This window comes from Ctenopharyngodon idella, chromosome 14 (genome assembly GCF_019924925.1).
Source record: "Ctenopharyngodon idella isolate HZGC_01 chromosome 14, HZGC01, whole genome shotgun sequence".
Classification (NCBI taxonomy): domain Eukaryota; kingdom Metazoa; phylum Chordata; class Actinopteri; order Cypriniformes; family Xenocyprididae; genus Ctenopharyngodon; species Ctenopharyngodon idella.
In genome coordinates, this window is record NC_067233.1 from 29,677,457 (window position 1) to 29,703,681 (window position 26,225).

A 26,225-nucleotide genomic window follows, 5' to 3' on the forward strand; every position below is an offset into this window, starting at 1 on the left:
CAGGGCCTGCAGGGTTCATGTTGTTATTTGGTCTGGCTTTCTGTCCGAATACAACCAGACTGAGAGATGAGTGAACCAAAACAGGTATTTATTTACACTCAGCAGGTAAAGTCAATGCAGGTAAGCATTAGCACAGTCAAAAAGTTCTGAGTGTTAATGACTGAGCAGCCTGGTGTGTACGTGACAAAGAAGGTTTACCTGATCCTGAATAGCAAAACATGGAATTTCCACTTTTTGAACACCGCAGAATTTCATAGAGACTTGGGGATGGGCTCTTTTGACCTTAGCCAGTTAACAACCAATCAGAAAACTCACAGCAATGCGTTAAACAACAGTTATGACACATTAGAAACCAAATCACAGCATTCATGTTGTATCAGAACATGCAAACATTTTTTTTACTACTGTGTATGTTGTGTTTGAGGTTAGTGACAGTCTATTAATGTGATTAAATACAGCCTAGCTTTGTGCGGAGCCGCACATCGCTAGCTGAGGGTGTAAAGTTAATATGATCACTGTATGCGCAGATCAAAGGTTACTCATTTTTTCCATTGTGCATTTCTTCAGATCAGTGGAGATTTTCTTTCATCACTGTGAAGTCGTGCACTTGTTTTCATGCACCAGTCAGTTTTGTAATTAACATTTTTTTTTTTTTTAATGTGCGACTCCCTTTAACAGACTTCAGAGACTCAACTGGAAGGAAAATAGACATGAAATTCTTTGTCTGCCTGCACAGATCAGTGACTTTAGGTCTGTGATGAATGCAGAGTTTCCAAAATGTATTCCATCCAGACTTCAAAAAGTAGCACAGATGATGAATTTACTGTCCAGACACTTAAGCATGCAGGGAATGAAATGGGAATGCTATCAAACTCTATACTTCATTTCAGTGTGATTCAAAAAACACCAGTCATGGACCTGAAACTTTACCATGGAACCAAAACGAGAGACCCACTTAAGAAGACAGACCTGAGAAGTCTGGGAATGCAGTTAACAGTAGACGCAGACTGATGCATGCAATGCACCCACTCACCCGCTCATTCACAAACTCGCTTTATTACATTTAGCATTAATTCAGGCCTTTGCATGTAATGCAACATACATCTGTACTTCATTTCTGCCTGTCTGTAATATTTCTCTCTCACGTAGCTACAGTGTGCACCAAAAAAAGGAAGAAAAAAAACCACCTTTTTTAAAATGAAAAATAGTAGATTTACAATGAGAAATAATAGAATTACAGGTAATATTTTACAATAAGGTTTCATTAGTTAACAACTTTAGTTAACATGAACTAAGAATAAACAATACTTCTACAGCATTTATTAATCTTAGTTAAAGGGGTCATGAATTGAGAAATCAACTTTTCCTTGAGCTTTTGATATATAAGAGGTCATCATACTATAAGAATATCCTGTAAGTTTCAGAACTGAAATCATCCTTGTTAGTCCAATAAAAGCTTTTATTGACACCAGGCCCAGCGAACGACTCGTCCCGGAATGTGCCTATAGATAGGTGAAATGCTGCCTCTGCAGAAAAAAATCAATGCCTACTTCATCATTGCAACGTTAGCCCCGCCCACTGGTGTGTTAGTGAGATGAGGAGGAGAGAAGAGCAATACAGGACAAAAACAACATTACCTTTCAAAGGTGATTTAGTTATGTTGCTGTATTTTTGTCATTTTTATTAGGTTTTGTTTTATATTTATTTTTATTTACTCAATTTAAGCTTGTAGAAATTAAAGCGTAAATATGAACATTATAAAATTAAGTAAAACTACTCAACTTTTCTGATACTGGTGTTCCCATCATGCACTGGGCCTTGAATAATTAATGAGGTCGATTTTTCGCTGTTTTCCAACTGTTTTTACACTTACCATTTACTGACCAAGTTAAAATGACTTTATTTTCTTTGTTAATTTTACTTAACTTAGTTTAGTAGAGTTACTTAATTCCATATTTGAAATTTACTTACAAAATATTAGCAAAAACTTGCAAAATTTTACGTTTTTTTTTACAGTGTACTATGTATTAACATTTAAATTAATCATTTGATACAATTAACTTATGTACATACATCTTTTACATTGTACTTATACATTATACTTACCAGCATGTAATTACATCTGCAATTAATTTCTGTAATTACATCTATAATTACATTCCCTTACCTTTTAACCCACCCTTAAACCTACCCATACCACCAAACCTGTTCCTAACCTTACAATACAACATCAACACAACTGTACATCAATACATTGTACTTGTTTTTTGAATAATGAATAAAATGAATAATGAAATAAATTATAATTATATTGATAATATATCATGAAAATAATGTGACAGCGCGAACAGAATATTTATATTTTTCTTTTAATTTTGGGTTGAAATGCGACCTGGACATGTTTCCATGAGATTCAGCCTAGAGTGTTCACATCAGATACAGCCAGAGTGTCTTGGCACAATAATAAAATGAGCCCTTCAAATGAATGTCTTTCAGCACATCATAAACTGATTTAGGGTGCACTATTACAGCTGATCCTCAAACCACGAGCCTCACATTGCATTCTCCTCCAAACGGCCCTGTCCTTCCCATCTCTGCCAATACGGTATGAAGCAGAACCACAAACACGTTTCATTCCGAGTGCCAGAGATTTGCCCCAACCTGCCGACGCAAAATATTTGTGTTTCACTTTCCTGTGTAAATGTTTTGATTGAGACCCGGTTACTATTATGATAGTCACAAGCTCTTTGTAGTGGTGCGGCTGCTGATGTGCTGACGGATGTCTGACTGCTTCTAACAACTAATGCAGCAGCCTGAGAAAGAGAAGCTGTCATCAGCGCTGCCATTACAGCCCAGACTGCAGGCCAGAGCAGGAAACACAGAGGCTCAGCTCCGCCAGTCCCACCACAACACACACACACACACGCATACACATACAGCAATGTGTGTGGGTGCAGCGATGACTCTGCTGTGACACACTGTGCATGACTTTAAAAGCAACATGAGAGATGTGCAACCACACGTCACCCATTAAGGGTATTTGCAGAGGTAAAGAACATTAGAATGTAATGAAATTAATGGTATATGCATTTGCAAAAACACTACAGTGGAGATGTATGTCTATTAGGACATTGTGTGTGTGTGTGTGTGTTTGTGCATGACAAATGGTGCCATAAAAAGATGCCTAATATCACTGTGAGCAGAATTAGTTTGTATTAATGTGATGTCCAATAGTCCTGCAGTGACACCTACTGAACACCCTAAAAATATGACATTTTATTTTGCATAATGATAATTATGACCATATTTTCCACCACTGCATTTTTTCATAATTCATATGAATCCCCCAAATTCTCATTACTTTTGTAATAAATAAATAAATAAATAAATATATCACAACACAACTCGCATTTGTGAGGGTAGTGAGGCTGATATAGGCACATTAACATTACCACGTTACTAATTAGGAAAATAATAGTTTACATTACCAAGTTACCATTTCTCTATTCTGCTAAATTACAGTAAAAATATTTCAGTTAAGTTTAAAAACAAACTAGAAAAGCATATTGTCAGAATTTAGCTTAAAGGTTTGTCAAATGTATTGTCCATAATTCACATAAAATTCATATTTGTAGGCTACTAACCTCAAACTTTACACACAAAATCACACACTCTAACCAAAACCATATTAACTAACTCAAACTTTGGTTTTACATGGCTCACAAAGCTCTTGTATTCATTATGAACTTAAGGTAAAACTATTAACGTCCTTTAATGAGGAGGGGTGGTGATCACCACAGACAGACAGACAGACAGAATTAATAATAATAATAATAATTAGAAAAGAAAGTAGACAGTGTTGTGGTACCACAGGTTCCTATGAACGCCTGTAGTAGTTAAGGTCAGAGAGTGAAGGTCAGAGAAGGTCTCCATTATGTCTTTTGTTTCCCATTTAAAGCCCATATTTACATGCTAGTCCAAGTCTAGCAAGCTAGTTACAAGCGATCCTTCAGAAGTACAGTCAGTTTCATTTACAGAAACACAAACATTTCCACTTCCACTTGTTGTGTGCCACTTAACATTTAGTTTCTCTTCACACAGTTTTCATTTACATTTAACATGTAGGTGACTGGGCCTAGACTCTTAAACCATTCAACCATTTCACTTGATTGAAACTCTTTTCCATGTCTGTGTTCTGTGTTTGTGCTACCTGCAGTTAAAACAGTCATTCTTCAAGTTACAGTTTTTTATTCACTTTGGTACTATTTTCACAAGTAAGGTGTATATTTTCAAAACTCTTAGTACAAAACTCCAAATTGACCACACTTGTAACACAGCAAAACCTGATCTCATGCTTTCATTCTAGTTGTACATATTTTCATTCTACATAATCACTGTTTCAAAACACAAGATCATTGTGATATGTGGTGAGAACGTTTGGTTTATTCACTGAAACGCAACAGTATGTTCTTCTTTGAGTTTAGTACTTTTAACAATCAGTTCATTCAATAGCAAACAATGCAAGATGCGTTTCAAATCACCCTTGTTGCTGAAATAACAGTTACACAGGCTACAGATGGCACATTAGAAATTAGATTACCTAAATGACATAATTGACATAAAATCCATAATGTTTGTAATAGTATCTATTCAGTGTGTTATCAAAAGGTGTGATGAAGTATGACACAGTAATGAGGTTTTGTACTAGAACAGAGTTTGCTGCCAATACAGTAAATGTTCTCACAATACCATATGACTGAAACTATACTGTAGTTGATCTTTACAGATGAAGGGTGAGTTACTGAAATGTCTCTACTACGTTAAAGCCTCTGTTTACAGTATCACATGGCATACTACATTTTTACATTTTATAAAAATATCATTACTGTTTTTCTCATGGGGACCAAAAAAACAAAAATGTCCCCACAAGGTCTAAAATCACTGTTATTACCACCCTTGTTGGGACATTTGGTTCATTACGCAGGGTTCACCAGAACCACACATGCACACACTTTGAAAATTGTGGTCATCATCTAAGATAAATTGCTTATGATGTAAAAAGAATTCATTACATTTGGTTATCCATATCCAAAAATGCAAACAAGTTCTATAGAAACTATGCCAAAAGAACTGTTCAGAAGTTCAGTTGGATTAAATAATAGACAAATGTATTAAACTGAACGAAAAGAGATGCAAATCAAAAGTTTGAGAGTATAAGCTTTATGAAATGCAGTTACTGTGAATGAAACATTTATATAGATAGATGAAACTTTTTTTTTTTTTTGTGTGTGGTGGTGAAAAGGATACTTTGATTTTGTGTATTGTACTAACACAAAGCAATTAAGAAAACTATGGGTAGCATGTTTCGTAAGGCACAAAACAATCTGTCAGATGTAGTAGGACATGTGTAAAAAACTCAGCACATCCTGATATATATAGCATTTATTTTCAATACACCTGTTCTACCTGAACAAATAAGCAATGGATCATTTGGTTTTACCAGAAAGAGTTTTGTGCGCACTTATTTCTTCAATAACACTTCAACTGGTGTCTTGCGTATTTGCATGAGTATTTCTAGGCCTATACCTCCAGTCTATTTGCTTTGAAGAACTGCTTGACACCTTCATTTTTATAAGAATCGAAACTTTCTTCCTTGTCTTCAGAGTGGAAAAAAAAAAAAAAAAAAAAACCCAGAACCGGCCTTTCCTTCAACAATGTCTTGTCCTTTTGTGATTGGATAGTTATCTGAACAGTAAACATAAATGAATTATATTCCCTATGGAGGTAGAAGTGATTCCTCACACCTTTATCTTAGTGTATCACCACTGACAACAGTCAGCAAATTGTAAATACAATTAAATATAGGCTATGCCCTAAATTATTTAGTGTGACGATAAATAAAATAACAAAATAGTTAAAAAAAAATAAAGGCCTAAACAGTTACCGTTTCAAAATATCAGTGGTTCTGCAGTTCTGCATTTACATGCCTTTAACCAGCAGATGTCCTCAGTGTGCAAAGTTTTGTGTTTTTGGACAGTGTTGAAAATCCTTTTTTCCTACTACAGTGCAATGGCCTCGTATGCTCCGACACTCTTGTGGTTTGGATGGACAGGTGTACTAGTGGATGCCAGAACAGATCGTTGTGTGGTAATATGCCAGGCGTGCTAGCAGATGTCAGAGCGGACTGATCATGGCTCTGTCGAGAGCACTCAGATGTTGTCAGAGGATTTTCTCCTGGATTCCCGTCATCATCATTTCATCAGTGGTTCTTTGGTCTTATTACGCGTATGTCTTTGAACTGTGCTTCGGTAAGATTCTACAGTTGATAATTTATGTCTTTTAATTCGCTTATGGTTCTGTTCGTATTTAATAAGGAAGTGATCTTTTGTATCCCACAATGGTTCGCCAGTTTATTATATTTTTGCTATTATTACACAGAATAAATCGGTTTGAGTCATTGTATCCGCTGTTATATCTCTGCTATAGAGTTGTTTCTCAAAACCTATTGAGCTACCTGCCTAGGAACTACATAGCATCATAGTGTCTCAATAATCACAATGAGGCCATGATTGCAGTATTTCTGCCTAGTTTCTGCTGGTGTCTAGGTTTTGAGACACAGCCATTATGTTTCACGACACTGATCACTGATCCTGTTTTTCAGTTACTCTCAGCAATCATCTGGAGAGAGGTACGTGATATTCAGTCATCTGCCATTGCTTATTACAAAACCTGCCTTCTTGATTTTTTGAATGGGCTTTTGCTTAAAAAAGTGGAAGTGAAAATATCATTATCATGTTCTCTCAGTTGACCCAAGCCGCAACATCAACAAAGTGCACAAAACAGAACTATACATACATAATGGGGTAAAAAAAAAAAAAAAAGCAAAAACAGATATACAAAAATATTTTTTATACACTTAGTGGTTATGACATGTTAGCAGCACTGCAGTTCATCTTCTTTTGGAGCCAGTTGCATAAACTTAGTCTCTATGTTAGGAGTGTGTCTTAAGAACTAGTCTGACCAACTAGCAGTTAACCAGGAGGTACTCAGTCTTATTTGTATTTATTTATTTTAAACCAAGTTTTTATGCAACTGACTTAGTTATGACCAGTTATGTCTTAATGAAAAAATCTGATGACTAACTTGTAAGATTAGAATAAGCCACTGTGGTTACACTGTGAATCACACTGTAAATCACAAAAACACCAGCAGATTCAAAGCCTAACTCTAACCCTGAACAACAACAACAACAAAATCAGTTGTGACTGCAGTTCAATCTAGTTATACACCTTCACTAGTCTTATGCTGTTTAACTAAACATTTGTCATCTTATGACAAAAATGTAATGACATATTATGACTTTTACTAATGATAACATGTAATGTGTGTTTTTTCTACAGTGGCCTATTTGTTGATATTCCATGTGTGCTTTATAATGTTCTGTTGGACTTATTGGAAGGCCATCTTTACTCCACCATCTACACCATCTAAAAAGGTGCTTGTGATTTATGGTTTCTGCCAGACAGACCATGTTGAGTTAGTTGTCTTAAATATTTATTATTTATTTATTTTTTATTTTTTTTATTTTTCCAGTTATAAACCGCTCTTACAGAAAAAGATGATCGACCAAAAAAAAAAAAAAAAAAAAGAAAGCCCTTCACAATCACCTGACGAAGCTCTAGTTTGCCTTATGTTTTCAGTACGCAAAGAGACAAATTCTTTAAAAGTTGAGGGTGCAAGATCATTAACAATTTTGTACATTAAACAACAATTGTAAAACATAACAAAATTGTCAAAAGTAAAAAAAACAAACAAAAAAACAACAGTACTTTTGAATAAGAAAATGATGATATCTATTAGGTTTCCTGCTTGTGACCATGAATTAATGCAGTAAGAAAAATGCAGTAAAAAAAAAAAAAAAAAAAAAAAATCAAAGAATGCAAAAAGATTCTTGCAGCTTCTATTAAAAGTTGACTCCGTGTAAACTTAAAATTTCTAAGTTGAGGTGTCACTGCGCAGACTATTTTTTAACATGCTTTTCAAATGTTAAATAAGTGTCTAAGATAAATCCAAGATATTCAAAATCTGGCACAATTTGTAATTTTTCACCATTAACTAATATATCTGGTTGGATCTCCTCCTTGTCAGTCATGTGACTGAAAACTATTATCATAAAAATAATGCGAATTGGCAGTAAAACCTGTTTAAAGCATGCCTGGGTCATATTTTACCCCATTTAAAATTATATTTTACAGTACATAAAGAAAAATTAGCCATTTTTGGATTACTAATATATTCCGCATTATTTTTATGATAATAGTTTTCAGTCATGTGACTGACAACAGAGACCAGGTGGCAAAACATCCATAAAACTGCATTACAGGCCTGTCAATTTTCCATCTCAAAATAAAAAAAAAATATGTGAATAAAATGCAAGTTTTGGGCACCTGTGATCCATATCCAGCACCTGCTGCATTATTTTAGTCACTAAAAACAGCAAGACGTTCTAAAACGCTTAATGTGAAAAACACTTAAAGTGCCTTAATGTAATAGAGATATTAAAAGACCAAATTTAGTATACACCTTATTGATGAAGAATACTATATACAGATGAGCCAAGAATATGAACGCAATTTGTTAGATGGTTAAATGTTTTCTTTGCAATGGTTTTCTATGGAAAAATGCTTAACGAGAAATTGTGTGTTGCGTTTATATTCTGGGTTCATCTGCTTGCCTGTACATAGTATGCATCATCAATAAAGTGTATATTGAATTTGGTCTTTTAGTATTCTTACTTCATTAGTACTTACTACAAACCTGGTAAAAATCACTGGTGGGCAATGGAGGAAAGCTTGTTTCTGCAGCGACTTTCAAGCATGTTTTCTTATAACAACGGCTAACGTTTACGTTTTTTACATGGCGTGAGAAAGTCACATAAACCACGCAAAATCCGATCAGAGCTGTCAGACTGAAATGGATTTCCAGAAATACAACATATGAATGTAGATCGAAAGGGAATTGTAAAAAGAGAATTTCATGTGATTTTTGGCCGTTTACACATGCTAAATTTGATTGGATTTTCAATTGAATATGGACAAAAATTGGATTTGGACTGATAGTCTGAATGGAGCCATTGTGTTGAATAGGATTTCAAACCACATATGGATGTAGCTCGAAACTGATTTTTAATGCCACTGTCTTGCTAAATCTGATTGGATTTCGATCGGATATGCACAAAAATCGGAACTGGACTGACAGTCTGAACATAGCCTATGTTCCCACTTTCCCCCCACTGCTAATATTTTATGCAGTTACTCTTTATTTGCTGCAATCACCTTTGGCTTGCTTCCTGGGGGTTTACAGACAAATATATTATTAATGCATAATCTTCAGAGGACCTTACAGAATTTGAGACATTATTATTGCAATATATATTGTAAAGCTGCTTAGAAGTAATAGCCACTGTGAAAAGTGCTTTATAAAAATTCATTTTACTCATTACTGTAATGTGAAATAATTATGCTAATAATTAAATATTAATAATAATAATTATTATTAAAAATATAAATTATAATACTAATTAAATATTAATAAAAATATTATAATAAATAATATTATGTAAAAAAAAAAAATATATCAAATTTACGGTGGTGCTTGTACTGCCTTTTACTGCTGTATTTTATTTAAAACATTGTATCGCTCTAATTTCCTTTTGTAATTCTTTAATACTGTATTACAATAATGAGAATCACCTTTGAGAAATTAGAGCAATGAGAATTACAAAAAAATAGTAATTGTAGGTGAACTTTTCTTGATTGTCATGCAAGAAATTCTTCATTTATATGTTTGATAAACTTTGAAATTGTCTGTGCTCTAGTTCCAGTTATCATACACTGATAAAGAAAGATATGAGATGGAAGAGAGACCGGATGTTCAGAAGCAGATTCTTGCTGATATTGCCAAGAAACTTCCCATCTTCACACGTGCTCAGTCAGGAGGTACACAGAGCTACAGTAGCCACCTGTCTTTTATGTGTACATTTCCACAGCAGCTGCATCCATATAGTCATTTAACAGAATGTTTGCCAGTTAAACATGTAATCGGATATGAAGGCGGGCACCTGACCTTCTTTATCTCCATGTCTTCAGCTATCCGGTTCTGTGATCGTTGTCAGGTGTTAAAGCCAGACCGCTGTCACCACTGCTCCGTGTGTGAAACGTAAGTCAAGCCACACGCCAACTCCTGTTCCTGAAAGCAGATCTCTAGACAAAAGCCTTATTTTAATTAAAGTTACAGGATGCAGTTGAACAACATGACCTGGATTCACTGTCTTTTTCCCCCTGTGTTTTTATAGATGTGTTTTGAAAATGGATCACCATTGTCCATGGTATATACAAATTTATTATATTATGAATCAAGTAATTTATTCTGTTCTGTTCTGTTAAATGTAACTTTTTTTTTTTTGTTCAAAATGAACTACATTTAAATAATGAGTCAATACAGCATCAATCCTTCTTCCAAAACATGTTTTTTTCTTACCCTAATTCACTATGGTAAGCCTATATGTGATGTTTTTGTCTTCTGTACTCTTTAGGGTGAACAACTGTGTCGGATTCTCCAACTATAAGTTCTTTCTGCTGTTCCTGTCTTACTCCATGATCTACTGTGTCTTCATTGCATCAACAGTGTTTCAGTACTTCCTCAAGTTCTGGGTGGTGAGTTTCAGCAGTTTTGACTTTTAAAATGCACCGAGTTCATATAAAATTAGGCAAGTTTTATAACTATAAAACTTAAAACTTACAACTATAAAACTATTAGATACAGGGTTCATATGGCCATGTAAAACCTGGAAATATCAGGGAATTTTTTAAATTGTAAAATTGGGAAAGTAATGGAAATTAATACAATCTTTGAACTCATGGAGAAATCATGGAAAGTCATGAAATTTTTTTTTTTATAGTTAAGATGTTTTTCATTATTATGCTCTGTCCTACAATATTTAACCAGAGCATTACATTGCACTCAGTTAACACACACAGTGAAGAGTTATTTATCATGCCTGACCAATTAGAGACTACATACTTTACATTAAGCTAATTGCCATTTAATCACCTATTTCAGTGAAATTAGTCTCTCTTGCTAATTGTCACATATTAAAATAATTTTATATATTTATTTTCATAATTTGTTTGGTATTATACCAGTCTGAACCATTTAAAACTTTTTCTTTCTTTTTTTATTCTACATGTCACTAAGAGAGTAAGCCTAATTTTTTATTTAAGTGTTGGAGGTTAAATGATCATTTGAGGTAAATGGATGTCAAAGGTTTTTGGTAATCCCCAACAATGTTGAATGTAATATAAATAATTATGTTGCCTTCATGTGTTATTGGAAATTTCCTAACTCCCACTTCTGAAGTCGTGATTATGAGCTCGTCGCATTCGCTTTGTTGTCGGATAGAACAGGAAACATGGAGGACACCAGGGGTGCATTCTTCGTACCTTGCTTAATACATCTGAGATGATTTGACAGATGCCAGATCAGTTAGTACAGCTTACTGCCGAACAACTCATTATGTCGGTGTGAAATAATCAGTTATGGAAATGTAGACATTAAAGTTAAAGCTCCAGTCTCCTCCCGAAGATCCCAAAAAAAGTCAGTTGGTGCCTTCTTTATAGTATCAAATAACTAACTAAAACCAAACTTATTTAAAAACAAACACTTGAACTTACATCAGCGTGATAAGAACTACCTAAAATGACAGAAACCATCTTTGGAAAAAATGTGTTTGGTGTAATTTGATTGTTTAGTTTGTCTCGCGTCCCATTAGATTACATGAAGGGGGTAGGGTTTATAATGTATATATGTATCCAGCCACCTGGGGGCGATCGAAACGTTTTGGCTTCACTTTTCAGGACTTGTGCGGCACACTTGGTATCTTGGTATCTGCAAAGGTTGGGGTGCTTCAAGTTTTCTCTTTCAAGTTTTGACTCCATTTCAGAACAAATTTTGATAATCCTTTGAACTCTGCAGTCGATTACTCCGACCTGCAGTTATCCTTGTCTCGTTTAATCACCGTTCTATATCAGTGTGCTGTTTTCAAATATTCTGTCAAATATTGCGCTGCAAACATCAATAACAGCTTTAAGTTGTCATTGCTGGCAAATGACCATGGTATAAGCGGGATAATCCATGACTAACTGTGCATTAAACTATTTTAGCTGTGGATTATCCCTTACATAAAGAATAGCAGTCAGAGCAGCAATCGCTCTCCGCTCCACCATGTTTAAAGTTTATGGGACGGCCAACTCAGGAACTTGGGTATCAAAGTCATTCCCGAGCTTCCCAGTGGTAAATATGACTCGAGAGGGAGTTCATGTTCATGCTCGTTTTTACGATAATTCCGATAGCATGTAATACTTTATACAGCTGTTTTTCACATCTGATTCTGATCAGTGTCTCTGATTCTCTTTCAAGTTTTGAATCTATTTCAGAACAAATTTTGAACTCTGCAGTGTGTTTGTGTGGATTATATTTAATATAAAATGCTATCAGTCAAACTGTCATAAGCATTTGTTTCTATCAGACAATGAAATCACATAATTGCACATTTGCAAAATAACAAAACCACACCAATGCTGTTTTCTAAATGAAAGGTTAAATGCTTGGGCATGACCACTTGGTTTTAGTTGGTCAAAATGAGTGTGAACTCTGTAGAAAAGTAAGAGTTCACAATTCGAATTAGGTGGTTAAACTTTTAGTTCTTTTAGTATTGTGGTGGTCATATGCTAGCGTACTCTTTAAAGCTAATAAACTATAAGTAGATACACACTTAAAGAAATCACAGAATTTTTTCTTGAGAACTCTATCCTTTAGCATTTTCAATTTCAGTTGCTTGGCTGGTGCTTGACCCTTCGGAAGAACGCAATTTGAAATCTGCCATCAACAGTTCAGATTGTTTTGAGCCAATCATCTGAGCTGTATTTGCCAAAAAAATATCCTGAGCTAAACACTGCGTTCCATTCGGAAGGGCTCATCCCTATGCCCTAATCCCTTCAAAGGGTTTAAAGTGAAAAGTGAAAGTGAAGTGACATGTGGCCAAGTATGATGACCCATACTCGGAATTTGTGCTCTGCATCCAAGTGCGCACACACAGCAGTGAACACACACCCGGAGCAGTGGGCAGCCAATGCTGTGGCGCCTGGGGAGCAGTTGGGGGTGCGGTGCCTTGCTCAAGGGTCTCACCTCAGTCGTGGTATTGAGGGTTTAACCTCCGGAGTTTAACCTTAACTCTTTTTTTTGGAACGCACTTTTGCATCATCTTAAAGAGACAATCAAGGAGGTGCCTTCGTTGCACATTTTGTATGCTGGTTGACCGCCCAACAAACACGCTCTGAACGATGAGTAGATTGTGCAAACTTCGCCTTTTGTTTAACGTTAGTTAATTTATTTATTTATTTTTGGTTTATCGCACCATATTGTACAGTATATTGTGTCTATGTATTTTAAACATTTGAATGGACTGATAAAGGGAACTGTAAAGTATTTTTGTTGAAGTACAGTGTCATTTTGACCATACTAATGTACCAAATCTAACTTGTGTAAATATTACAGTAGTATAGAAAAATACTATACATACATTTATAGGTAAAATCGAACCTTCTGTACCCATTCTGTGACACCAAACAACTTCCCTGTGCAAAGGATCATGGGTGCCCGAAGTGTCCTATCAGTTGTACCCTTTGAAATCCTTCATTCCGAAGGGCCCTTTGAAGTGGCCAGTTTTGAGCACTTCGGTTTGGAACGACCCTTCAGTATGGCGGCCATGATTGTTTTCACTCCGAAGTGCCCTTTGGAGGGCGATATATTCCCTTTTGGAATGCACAGATGAAGTCAAAGAGAGCAGAAAGTAAAAACAGTTGATTTCACTCTCTGAAGAACCCTCTTTAAAAAGAAACAATATTGGTAAAACCTCTCAGGCCAAGTACCACCTTCAATCAAATCAGAACGAAGTACTAGCTAGTCATCACCAATGTTCCTTCTATTTTTAGCATTGAGATAATAGAAATCTCTTTTAGCACAAGCTTGACTGTGAACAGGTTTCACATAATGCCATATTTTTATCAATATCAATATTCCTGCAGTTTCTCAGTCAAAAGCAGATCACTCTTGCCTACATGTAATCAGCTCACAGGATAGTTCAGCCAAATTGAAGGAAAATGAAAATTCTTCATTTTCTCCCCCTCATATCAACCTTTATGCATTCCTTTTCTCTGTGGAAGACAAAATAATTTGTGTCCATTCAATGACAGTGTTGTTTTGGACCCCATTAACCTCATTATTTGTTTGTACATTCTCCAAAATATCTTCTCTTATGAGTGTTCTGCAGAAGAAAGAAAAATAACAGTTTCCGTAAAATTAATATATTTATTATTTTTTAATAATACAAATGTTCAGTGTATTGCTGCATTTGTTAGTTTTGTTAAACACATACATTTCAAGTCTCTTTGCATTTGTTTGTTAGGGAGATCTGCCCAATGGCTCTGCCAAATTCCACGTGCTCTTCCTGTTGTTTGTGGCGCTCATGTTTTTCGTCAGTCTCATGTTCCTGTTTGGCTACCACTGTTGGCTGGTGGCTAAAAACAGATCCACACTAGGTGAGGAAGCCTTCACTTCTTTTTATACTGAATTCCTTGATTATCATTTACCCTTTCATTGTGTTTCTACAAGACCTTTGGTTAGCAGTAATTTATGTGGCTCATAATATTGACCTCCATGAACATTACTGTTTTCCAGAGGCGTTTTCTGCGCCAGTATTTCAGAATGGGCCTGACAGGAATGGCTTTAATGTTGGGCTCAGCAGAAACCTCCAGCAGGTGTTTGGTGAGGATAAAAAGCTCTGGTTTATTCCGGTGTTCACAAGGTGAGCTCATGTCAAAACTGGTCACACTTAAAAGCAAATGTAGACAGCAACAGTTCAGCTCAACAGCTCAAGCCCAAATGTCACACTGGCCATAGATGTACAGTATATATGGATACAAATTTCAAAATGCATGAACAGCAACTGCACTATGAAGTATGGCTTATGTAAATATTTTTCACTTGTTCTGTGTGTTCGTATGTCATAGTCAAGGTGATGGGCACTATTTCCCTCTAAGGACCCTGCGTGAATCAGAGAATCCTCTGTTGGCCAATGAGGAGAAATGGATGGAGGACGGTGGATCAGATGAAGAAAGCGCAGGTGAGATCAACATTGTATCTAAGTGATTATAATTATATGTTATACATTTAAATGTATCTTTAAATGCAGCAACTAAAGTTCGGTATGTAATTTTGTACTTCAATATACTATCAGGTACATCTGATATACTTTGGTGCCACTAAATTGTCAGTTGTTCTACAAGGGATAATTCACTCAAAAATGAAAGTATTGTCATCATTTATTTACCCTCATGTTGTTCCAGACTTTCTTTCTTCTACAAAAGAAGATATGTTTAATATTTCAAGTGTTTATGTCCGTACCTTGAAAGTTAATGGGGCCCAAAATGACACTGGACCACAATGACTTTCAGTGTATGAAAAAAAGAAGACATCAAAATAACTCATTTTGTGGTCCACAGAAGAAAGTCATACAGGTTTGGAACGACATGAGGGAAAATAAAAAATTACAGAACTTTCATTTTTAGGGAGAACTAGCCCTTAAAGTGCATTTTGTTGCCATTATGTAGATCATTTTAAAACAACTGATGATTTACTTCTAAAACTTTTTGACATCAGAAACATGGTCAGAAACATGGCCCATCCAGCCACTGTAATGTAATAGGAAGAAAGCAAGATATATGCTATTTACTAATGATTAATGATTAGTACTAATGATTTGAGCAAAATGTGGCAAAGACGGTAAAACTATGCACTGTTTCTTGTTTCTGGCTGTGGGTAGCACCTGCCACTCTGCATGTCCGTCTGATGAATACCATTGTTAGAAACAAGCACCTGGACCCAAAAATGAAAATTAAGTCATCATTTATTCACCCTGATGTTGTTCTAATGCTGTATGCACTTCTTTCTTTTTTGGACCACAGAAGGAGTTTTTAAAAAATTTAAAAAAATTGTCCTGCTCATGCTCGTCCATGGCAGTGAATAAAAACCAGCATCAAGCTTTATGAAAAAAGACAGAATGATCCCATGTGACACGTGCCATTATTCCAAGTGTTCTGTGGGTTTACAATAGGGTTTAGTGAAAAACAAACCAAAATTGAATGTATTATTTAATGAAAATCCTGACCTTCTGTGCTTGACTGTGCAGTTCACTTCGATTTGCCCAGAAAAATACACTGTTGTGAGAAATCAATATTAACAAAAACACGACATGAAATACAACGCCTAGAAATCCCCCCAAAAAGTATAAAACAGCACCTGGGTGAATAAATGATGATGTTTTTGGGTGAACTAACCCTTTAACTATATTTCTGGTCATTTCAGTGTGATTGCATATTTTACCTTTTTTTTTACTTTATTAAATTCGCATAATAAATGGACTTCAGGGGAACAAAATATAATTAATATTTTATAGTAGTTTATTCCATTAAAATGCCATTTAAAAATACCCTTTAAATTTAAATTATTGCCTGAAAGTAAACAGGTAATTAAAAAATGTACTATTTTAGGCCTCCAGACTGAGCATTTTGCTACCTTTTTCCCTACCAGTGCTGCAACATTTTGTTAGAGGTCGCACTGGTGCCTGTAGTGTTGCCTGAGTATCTTTGATTGTTGAGTATGAGAAACAACAAAGCTTTTTTTTTTTTTTTTTTTTTTCTTCCACACATCTCTTTTATTAAACAGCCCTGTGAGATCCAGTTAGAAGCACTTGAATTTGGCGCAACATTCTCGTTACAATCCACACGTCATGGTGATTTAAACCAGTTTAAAGCCTGATGAAATGCCACTGACAATTTTCAACAGCACAGATGCAGAAATTAACAAGTTAGAAGTCTTTTCAAACCAAAAATCACCAACATTTATCATGGATTTACAGTAGTAACCATGTTATTTTTACATAAATGTGGTCTATTCTTATGTTACTACACTGCCCGGCCAAAAAAAAAAGTCGCTGTTTGGATTTTAATAGGCTATACTTAAATACTTAAGAATCTATGAATGGATCATTACAGTGATTATTATGTTTCTAGCATGTTATATGTTTGGCAACGGTTCTTTTAACCCTTAAAGATGGAGTGTGTAGCTTTTCATTTCTTAAACAACCATGTAGGAAGACACATCATGGCCATATTCCAGGATTCAAGATTCACCAGGGTTAAAATTGTGAAAGAATGGTTCAGAGAACATGAAGAATCATTTTCACACATGAATTGGCACTTCTGAATCCAAACCTTAATTTCATTGAAAGTCTTTGGGATGTGCCGGAGTAGACTTTACAGAGTGCTCACCTCTTGGATTGTCAATACAAGATCTTGACCAAAAATTGATGCACCTCTTGATGGAAATAACATCAACAACATTTATTTCCATCAAGAGGTGCATCATTTTTTGGTCTAGATCTTGTATTGACAATGCAAGAGGTGAGCACTCTGTAAAGTCTACTCTAGCACATCCCAAAGACTGTCCTCTTTGTCATATAGGGCCATGATGTGTCTTCCTACACTGTTGTTTAAGAAATGAAAAGCTATACACTCCACTTTAAGGGTTAAAAGAACCGTTGCCAAACATTAAACATGCTAGAAACATAATAATCACTGTAATAATGATCCATTCATAGATTCTTAAGTATTTGCCTATTACAATCCAAACAGCGATTTTTTTTTTTTTTTTTTTTTTTTTTTTTTTTTTTTTTTTTTTTTTTTTTTTTTTGGCTGGGCAGTGTATATTTATGTATATTGCATTAAATGTATTTCAGGACTAAAGGAATATAATTACCTTACTGTCATTTTTGTTATGAAGCTATGGCAGTGTTTTGCATTTGTATTTATAGTAAATTGCTTTTATTTTCATAACAAATACTATAGTGTTATGCAAACCACATACTGTAGTTAGAAGCCATATAGATGTTTTTTTTTTTTTGTTTTTTTTTTGTTTTTTTTTATCATGGTAGCGATGAGCCTTGCACAGTTTTGCCTGTGGTTACCATAATCTACAAATGTATGATTCTGTAGAAGAACAATGGTAACGTTTGATAAGAGCAAATACAAAGTCAAGGGCTGTAAAGTCTAAATTCAGTCACACGGTCATAATATTTTTTCATACAGTATATACATTTTGTTGTTTTTTACACTTACACACAGATTTTACAGATGTTTACTGTTTTTACAGATAAGTACATTTACTTCGCATTCCAACTCTGTGGTTTATTGCCCATTTCCAATATACAAAATATGTAATATTAGTAACTGCACTTGAGAAATACAATTGTAATATTGTGATTTTATCAGTTTATGTAATACAGGTTTAGGGATGTTTGTGTTCAGTATAAATTGATATTTAGCTGTTTGTTCCCAGGTCAGATTGTTCAAATAAAAATGAAAAATATTGCATTAAATACATTTTTCCATTCAAATGTTATTTCAGATGAAAATGAACCTTCAGTCATTATTAGGACTGAATCGTAATCACTGGAGTGGACGAACCCTTGGTGAGTATGGATTGTTCATTGTAGTGGTGAAGGCAAGCATCACTATCACAATTACTATTGCTCATATGTGGGGTTAGTAGTTAAAGAGTATACCTAGCACTGAGTATTAAAGTTAAGTAACTCCAGCACAGTTTGTACTGTGGACATGAATGATACAAAATAGCTTTCATAAAATTTCTGGCTTGTCCTGGATAATGGCACAGAAGTGTGCTATTGCTTGAAAATTGTGTGTGACAGAAAAGTGTCCAAACACTAACATCTTATTTATTTTACTAGTGGGACCCTTAATTGACTTTAGCTCCAATCCTTGAATGAGACGACTGCATTCCAAATCCTGGACCATGCCAGAAAAGCATGTTTTTAGAGAGCCAAATATATTGGGAACAGTGAGGACTTTTCTTGTAATGCTGATTACTTAGAACTTATCATGCTGAATGTTATCAAGTGTATTTCTCATATTTTATGAAAAGGAGAGCCACAGGACAATCACAGGCAATTTCAGATGTCATAGACCTGTTGGACTGTTTATTATCATGCTTTGATGACAACATATGGACACATCTGAAAAAATATATCAGTAACCATTTGACGGTATTTCTGATTGCTGTTTGCTGAGGTTGTTGTTTTTTTTGGAATGAATCTTGTGAAACGTAGAAAACTTGTCCAGATCATATTTCACCCAAAAAAAAAAAAAAAAAAAAAAAAGAGCAAAACTTATTTATGTCAAGTTGTTTGAATTGTAAAATATTTATACATTTTGGTAGTATTTTCTGCTAATTTTAATTAAAAGCATTGTTTTACAGTAAAACATTCTGGATAGCAATAATGACAATAACCATTGAGAATGAGTCTTACAGCAAAACTCAAAATTAAAATGTCTTGACACATTACAATAATGAAAATTGGGATGTCACAAAGTAAAATAGGTTTCTTGTTTATTTATGCACAATATAATTCCTTTAATGAATTGCCTTTTTCTTTTAATTTGGGGTGAAATGTAACAGAGACATGTTTTATGACATTTTCCTAATGGTGCAAACGGAAGTACGGAGAGTTCTGCCTTTGTTTTGTATGTGTGTGTGTCTGTCTGTCTGTGTTGCCACCATCAATATGAGTTTCGATATTCAGTTGGTAAGAAATCAATCCTATGCATTTGTCCACTGTATACTTTTGCTGGCATTTTTATGAAGCTTTTTTAATTCTGTATGACTAATTCAGACTGTTTTTCTGTGGTCAATAGAGAGCAGTCTGGATTCACCTTATTTCTTTTGCATTGTGATGCAATATAAACACATTTTGATACCTCTCTCTGTATATATTTAGGAAGAGACTGCTGAGGTCAGTATTTATTAGGACTTCTGACATGTAAAACGTAATACGGGATATGTTTATTACCATAAAACCCATAAACCCACAAAGCTGTTTTCAGACTATGGGACTGTCCTGTGAGGTGTTGGCAAAACAATTACCTTGTTTTCCTCTAGTAAAAAAGGGTAAATATGGGATAGCAGTATCGTGTTTTTAATTTTGTCCTCTTTGAAAGTTATTGTATGTTTGAGTCCTGTTTGTGTGGCCCTTTTCAGATACTGTAATTGTATACATAAATAATTGATATACCTGCGATATGGTTCTCACTTATGAGGATCCTTATTAGCTGCCAATGCTTATTTTTTATTTGCACTGACCCTTATCTCGGGCTGATCATTGCTTCCTTTTACTGTGTATGTGCTCAAACACTTTTACTGAACTCCATATCCACTACATGTTCAAGTCATTGTATGCCAATGTTTTTCCAATGGTACAAAATATGTATTGTTTGAAAGTTCTGTCTGCTCATTAAATATCAACAATCTTTAGATTATCTTTACTTATTTGGTGATCTTCACTTCTTAAAATTTGATCTTCACTTCTTAAAATTCACAGACAGGGCTTAGATTAGGCCAGGAAAGACCTTTATTTAGCTTTTATAAATGTGCCTTAGAAAAAACATTACTGGTGTGCATCTTGAGACAAAACAATGGCAGTGACATTTAAAGAGATGTCAGAGCAAGTTGCTTTCAGTTAAGACTACTCAAACTTGCATTTTAGTCTGGGACTAGGCTTAAGCCTTGTCTGTGAAACTGGGCATAAGTGTATTTTGCAAGAAGTCACACATTATAATTGGAAAACATTAATATATTTATTCCAATATATTTGTCTTTCAAAATGTTTCAAGTTTAAAGGTCAAAGCAAAAATGGCTGATAAGTCTTAACTAGCAAAGATTATCACACCATATGATTTACTGTCCAATTTGATCTTTGTCAAAAAGATCAAATAATTATGTTTAAAAGGGCATTTTAATAAGAAAATACATAAAGCATTAAAAATAGAAATAGCTACAAAGACTTAAAGGATTAGTTTACTTTCAAATGAAAATTAGCCCAAGCTTTACTCCCCCTCAAGTCATCCTAGGTGTGTATGACTTTCTTCTTTATGATGAACACAATCGGAGATGTATTAATAAATATCCTGACGCATCTGAGCTTTATAATGGCAGTGAGCGATACCAACGAGTATGAGCTGAAGAAAGTGCATCCATCCACATCCATCCATCCATCCATCCATCCATCCATCATAAACGTACTTCACACAGGGGTTAATAAAGTCCTTCTGAAGTGAAGCGATGCGTTTGTGTAAAAAAATATCCATATTTAACAAGTGATGAAGTAAAATATCTAGCTTCCGCCAGATTTATTAATATATCTATGATTGTGTTCATCAGAAAGAAGAAAGTCATATACACCTAGAATGGCTTGAGGGTGAGTAAAGCTTAGGGTAATTTTCATTTGAAAGTGAACTAATCCTTTAAGGTGATGATACACGGGGCAACTTTTTGAGCAATGTTGCCAGGCAATGTTGCCAAGCGATGTTGCTTGGGCACTTTCCCATTGAGAATGGGCAACAAATACCTGGATACTTTAGATCAAAATTTGTTGCCCATTCTCAATGGGAAAGTGCTCAAGCAACATCGCTCAAAGAGTTGCCCAGTGTATCATCACCTTTAGGCTTTTATTTAATTCACTTTAGTAAACTGGTATTCCTGAGTCCCTCAGCATAATGGATGTTATTTTTATACAAAATTTGCTTTGCTTTGAGTAAATCAACCAAAACACCCATGGCCAATTAGTATGTTTGTCAAATTATTTTAAAGATTACTGAAAATTACCAGACCTTATCCTGCTGTTTAGCTCTCTGATGCTAATAAAACATCTGAGAAATATAACCAAAGTTCTCAGGATCACTTGAATATTACAGACAGGTGTTGTTTTTTTAGGGTTGGAGCTGAACTCTGCAGATCTAGGAGGAAATTACTTAGTAATACCCCTGTATTACTAGGTAAACAACATTAGTAAAATCTCAAAGTACAAACTAAGATTAATGCAATATTTTCAGAATTAATGTGAATAAGTAATGTGATTTTCTGCATGTATTGTGCACTTAGATATGTCTAAACCTTAATTCATCATAATTTTTTTTCTTTTTTTTTTTAAGTGAATTACTATTTTTTTTAAAGGAGAAGCTGAAGAACAGAGAATTTCAAATAAAATTCTCAGAATTATTAGGTGTAAAATGACAGGCGTGAACTGTCCATTATTGTGCTATTTTGGAGAACCATCTTTGTACTATTCAACACTTGTGACTTTGGCTAGCTACCAAGCACTGTGCAATTTCCCTAGGATGTCTACAATTATTGCTGATGGCTGGTCCTTGTTGAATGAGTTTGAAATGTAGAACAGAATGCAAAGGTCAGCAGGAACAGAACAGAGAGGTGGGTGCTTTCTGATTTCACATTTTTAATGGCAGATAATTACATGACTTCACAGCAGGCCCGAATGGACAGAATATTCTATCTATGCCCACCACAGCCCCTTCACTTCGAAGTACTCTATCTATCTATCTATCTATCTATCTATCTATCTATCTGTCTGTCTGTCTGTCTGTCTGACAACATAACAACAATCTGCAATTGTGAATGCTAAACAAAATGACAAAATACAAAAAAAAAAAACATAATCAGCAATCAATAATGTAAATATAAATAAAAATCAAGCATAACAAAAATAAGTACATTATCTCTATCTATCAACTGTCTGTCTATCTAACAACATATAACAATAATTTGCAATTGTGAATGCTAGACAAAATACAAAAAAAGCATAACAATCATCAATCAATCTGTTTGACAACATTACAAATGATATTATATCTATCTATCATCTATCTATCATCTACTTATGTATCTGACAACATACTGTAACATAATAATCTGCAATTGTGAATGCTAACCAAAATGACAAAAAAAAACAAAAAAACAATCAGCAATCAGTAATGTAAATAATTAAAAATCAAGTATAACAAAAGTACACTATCTGACAACATATTATAACATAATGTGCAATTGTGAATGCTAAACAAAATCTGTCTATGTTAATTCTCAATAAGAACTTCTGTTGACGTGTGACAGAAATAAAGTCAATCTGGTTAGTAATAAGTGAAGCTGGTAATGCTGTTTGTGGAGTTGTTTAATCCTCCTCTGCTGAGTTCTTGAGAAATTTAATGCCCTCTTTTATCTTCAATTGATTGCATCTAAGGCTGTGGCTGGAAGTCAGCTGTAGTTATTGTGTTTCTCTTTTCTTCAGTGATTCTGAAGTAGATTCTCTTGTTAACAGCAGGTGTTCATCACTAATGTTCAATCATCACTTAATTAAACACATAATTATCTCATTAACTTTAACTCTGCTTCAGTGTTGCTTAAACACTATTTAGAGAGGGACCAAATGTACTTTGAGCAGAGTTGATTTAACTCTGGGGATTTTGCTGTTTGTCTGTCTATCTATCTATCTATCTATCTATCTGACAACATATAATAAATTGCAATTGTGAATGTTAGACAAAATGACAAAATACAAAAAAAAACAAAAAAACAAAACAATCGGCAAGATAAATATAAATAAAAATCAAGCATAAAAAAAATAAGTACACTATCTCTATATTTCTATGCCTACCACCACCCCCTTCACTTGGAAGGACTCATCTATCTATCTATCTATCTGACAACATATTATAACATAATAATCTGCAATTGTGAACAACAATCAGCAATCAATAATGTAAATATAAATAAAAATCAAGCATAACAAAAATAAGTACACTATCTATCTATGCCCACCACCACCCCCTTCACTTGGAAGGACTCATCTATCTATCTATCTATCTATCTATCTATCTATCTATCTGTCTGTCTGTCTGTCTGTCTATCTATCTACCTGACAACATATTATAACATAATCTGCAATTGTGAATACTAAACAAAATGACAAAATAAAAAAAAACAATCAGCAATCAATAATGTAAATAATTAAAAATCAAGCATAACAAAAGTACACTATATCTATCTATCTATCTATCTAGCTATCTAGCTATCTGTCTGTCTGTCTGTCATCTGTCTATGTATCTGACAATATAATATAACATAATCTGGAATTGTAAATGCTAAACAAAATGACAAAATACAAAAAAGCATAACAACAATCAGCAATCAATCAATCTGTTAGATAGATAGACAGACTTTGTAATATTGTCAATCTATCTATCTAGATCTATCTAGGGAGATCTGAGGGTTACAGTTGGGAGCTTCTTCTTCGGACCCGCCCCCACGAACCTCCCACTCCTCTAGCATGCCATACGCCGTCGAGTTGCCGAATATTTGTGCAGGTCCATACTTAATAGTACCCAAGAAGAGTGGGGGTTACAGCCAGTCTTTGATATGCATTTCTTGAATCGGGCCTTTCTCAAGCTCCTGTCCAAGATGCTCATGCAGAAATGCATCCCTAAGTTTGTTCGCTCCCAGGATTGGTTTGCAGCGATCAACCTGAAGGATGCGTACTTCCTTGTCACGATTTTACCTCATCACAGACCGTTTCTTCACTTTGTGTTCGAGGGTCGAGCATGTTAGTACATGGTCCTCCCCTTTGGGCTGTCCCTGTCTCCCCGTGTCTTTACCGAAGTCACGGAAGCTGCCCTTGCCCTGCTCAGGGAGGTGGGCATTCGCATCCTCAACTATCTCGACGACTGGCTCATTATGGCCCAGTCCCGAAATCAGTTATGCAAACACAGGGACCTGGTACTCAGACACCTCAGCCATCTGGGGCTTTTGAGTCAGCTGGGAAAAGAGCAAGCTCTCTGTGCAGAGCATCCCTTTTCTCTGTGGAGTGGGACTCGGTCAATATGACAGCGCATCTCACCAATGAGCGTGCAGTCTGTGCTGAACTGCTTAAATACGTTCAGGCAGAAGACAGCGGTTCCACTGAAGCAATTTCAGAGGCTCCTGGGGCATATGGCATCCTTAGCCACGATCTTGCCGCTCGGATTGATGCATATGAGACCGCTTCAGCACTGGCTACACAGCCGAGTCCCAAGATGGGCATGGCATCACGGCCATCACACTGAGCTGTCACCAAACATTCAGCCCTTGGTCAGAACAAGTGTCCAGTCATGCTGTTGTCACAACAGATGCCTCCACCACTGGCTGTGGTGCTGTATGCAACGGGCATGCTGCCTCGGGCTCCTGGACAGAACCTCAACTGCAGTGGCATATCAATTGCCTCGAGTTGCTAGCAGTACTCCTTGTCCTGTGCTAGTTCCGACCGTTGATGTTCTGGTCCGCTGACCATCTCATGTACTGGTCCGGATAGACAACACAGACCGTAGCATAAATCAACTGTCAAGGTGATCTACACTCCTGTTGCATGTCGCAACTCTTCTGCCATCTCCTCCTCTGGAGTCAGCAGCAGCTCAGGTCGCTGTGCGCAGTTTATATTCCGGGCAAGCTCAATCATGCGGGAGTATGGAGACTCCATCCCCAGGTGGTCCAGCTGATTTGGAGCCAATTTGGGGACGCACAGGTAGATCTGTTTGTCTCCCAGGAGTCCACCCGCTGCCAGTTGTTCTATTCCCTGACCGACGGGTCCCTCGGCACAGATGCCCTCGGCACAGGGCCTATGCAAATATGCGTTTCCCCTAGTGAGCCTTCTCGCACAGACACTGTGCAAGTTCGGAGAGGACGAGGACCAGGTCTTGTTAGTTGCGCCATACTGGCCCAACCAGATCTGGTTCCCAGAACTGATGCTCCTCGCAACAGCTCCTTCCTGGCAGATTCCTCCAGGAAGGACCTGCTTTCTCAGAGACAGGGCACCATATGGCACCCACGTCCAGACCTTTGGAACCTGGACGGGACGCAGAGGACTTACTGCCAGTGGTAGTTGACACTATCACTTCAGTTACAGCCCCTTAAGAGGCGCGCTTAAGTGAAGTGAAGTCTGTTTGTTGAATGGTATTCTTCCTGACGGGAAGACCCCCGGAAATGCTTGGGGGTCTTGGCTGCTCTCCTCCACCTTGCAGGATGCTGTTGACGGTAGGTCATTGGGAAAGCACGACCTGGGGCCGGATTCAAGAAACATTCTTAAGAATAAAATTCTTCTTAACTGCCAATTTCCAGGTCATCAGGTTCCTGAGAGGTGCCAAGAGATTACAAAAAGC

At 35.8% G+C, this 26,225-nt stretch overlaps 1 protein-coding gene and 1 long non-coding RNA gene across 2 annotated transcripts in view; one reads left to right on the plus strand and one right to left on the minus strand.

Moving 5' to 3' along the window:
• Positions 1–26,225, minus strand: part of LOC127494726 (uncharacterized) — a 578,474-nt gene that overhangs the window by 78,545 nt on the left and 473,704 nt on the right. The gene's annotated exons all lie outside the window — the stretch shown is intronic.
• Positions 6,067–20,502, plus strand: zdhhc15b (zinc finger DHHC-type palmitoyltransferase 15b). Its single transcript, XM_051860843.1, has 12 exons — positions 6,067–6,308; positions 6,662–6,688; positions 7,401–7,495; positions 9,878–9,998; positions 10,149–10,218; positions 10,355–10,387; positions 10,595–10,715; positions 14,525–14,657; positions 14,797–14,923; positions 15,129–15,241; positions 18,583–18,646; positions 18,923–20,502. Exons 1-11 carry the CDS (start codon positions 6,191–6,193, stop codon positions 18,621–18,623), a joined length of 999 nt encoding a protein of 332 aa, XP_051716803.1. The 5' UTR covers positions 6,067–6,190; the 3' UTR covers positions 18,624–18,646; positions 18,923–20,502.

Excerpts from the sequence above, each read along its gene's own strand:
- zdhhc15b (XM_051860843.1), top strand. The coding sequence starts at position 6,191 with ATGGCTCTGTCGAGAGCACTCAGATGTTGTCAGAGGATTTTCTCCTGG. Across the intron at positions 10,219-10,354 it reads CACTGCTCCGTGTGTGAAAC|ATGTGTTTTGAAAATGGATC; the intron begins GTAAGTCAAGCC and ends GTGTTTTTATAG. Across the intron at positions 10,388-10,594 it reads ATGGATCACCATTGTCCATG|GGTGAACAACTGTGTCGGAT; the intron begins GTATATACAAAT and ends TGTACTCTTTAG.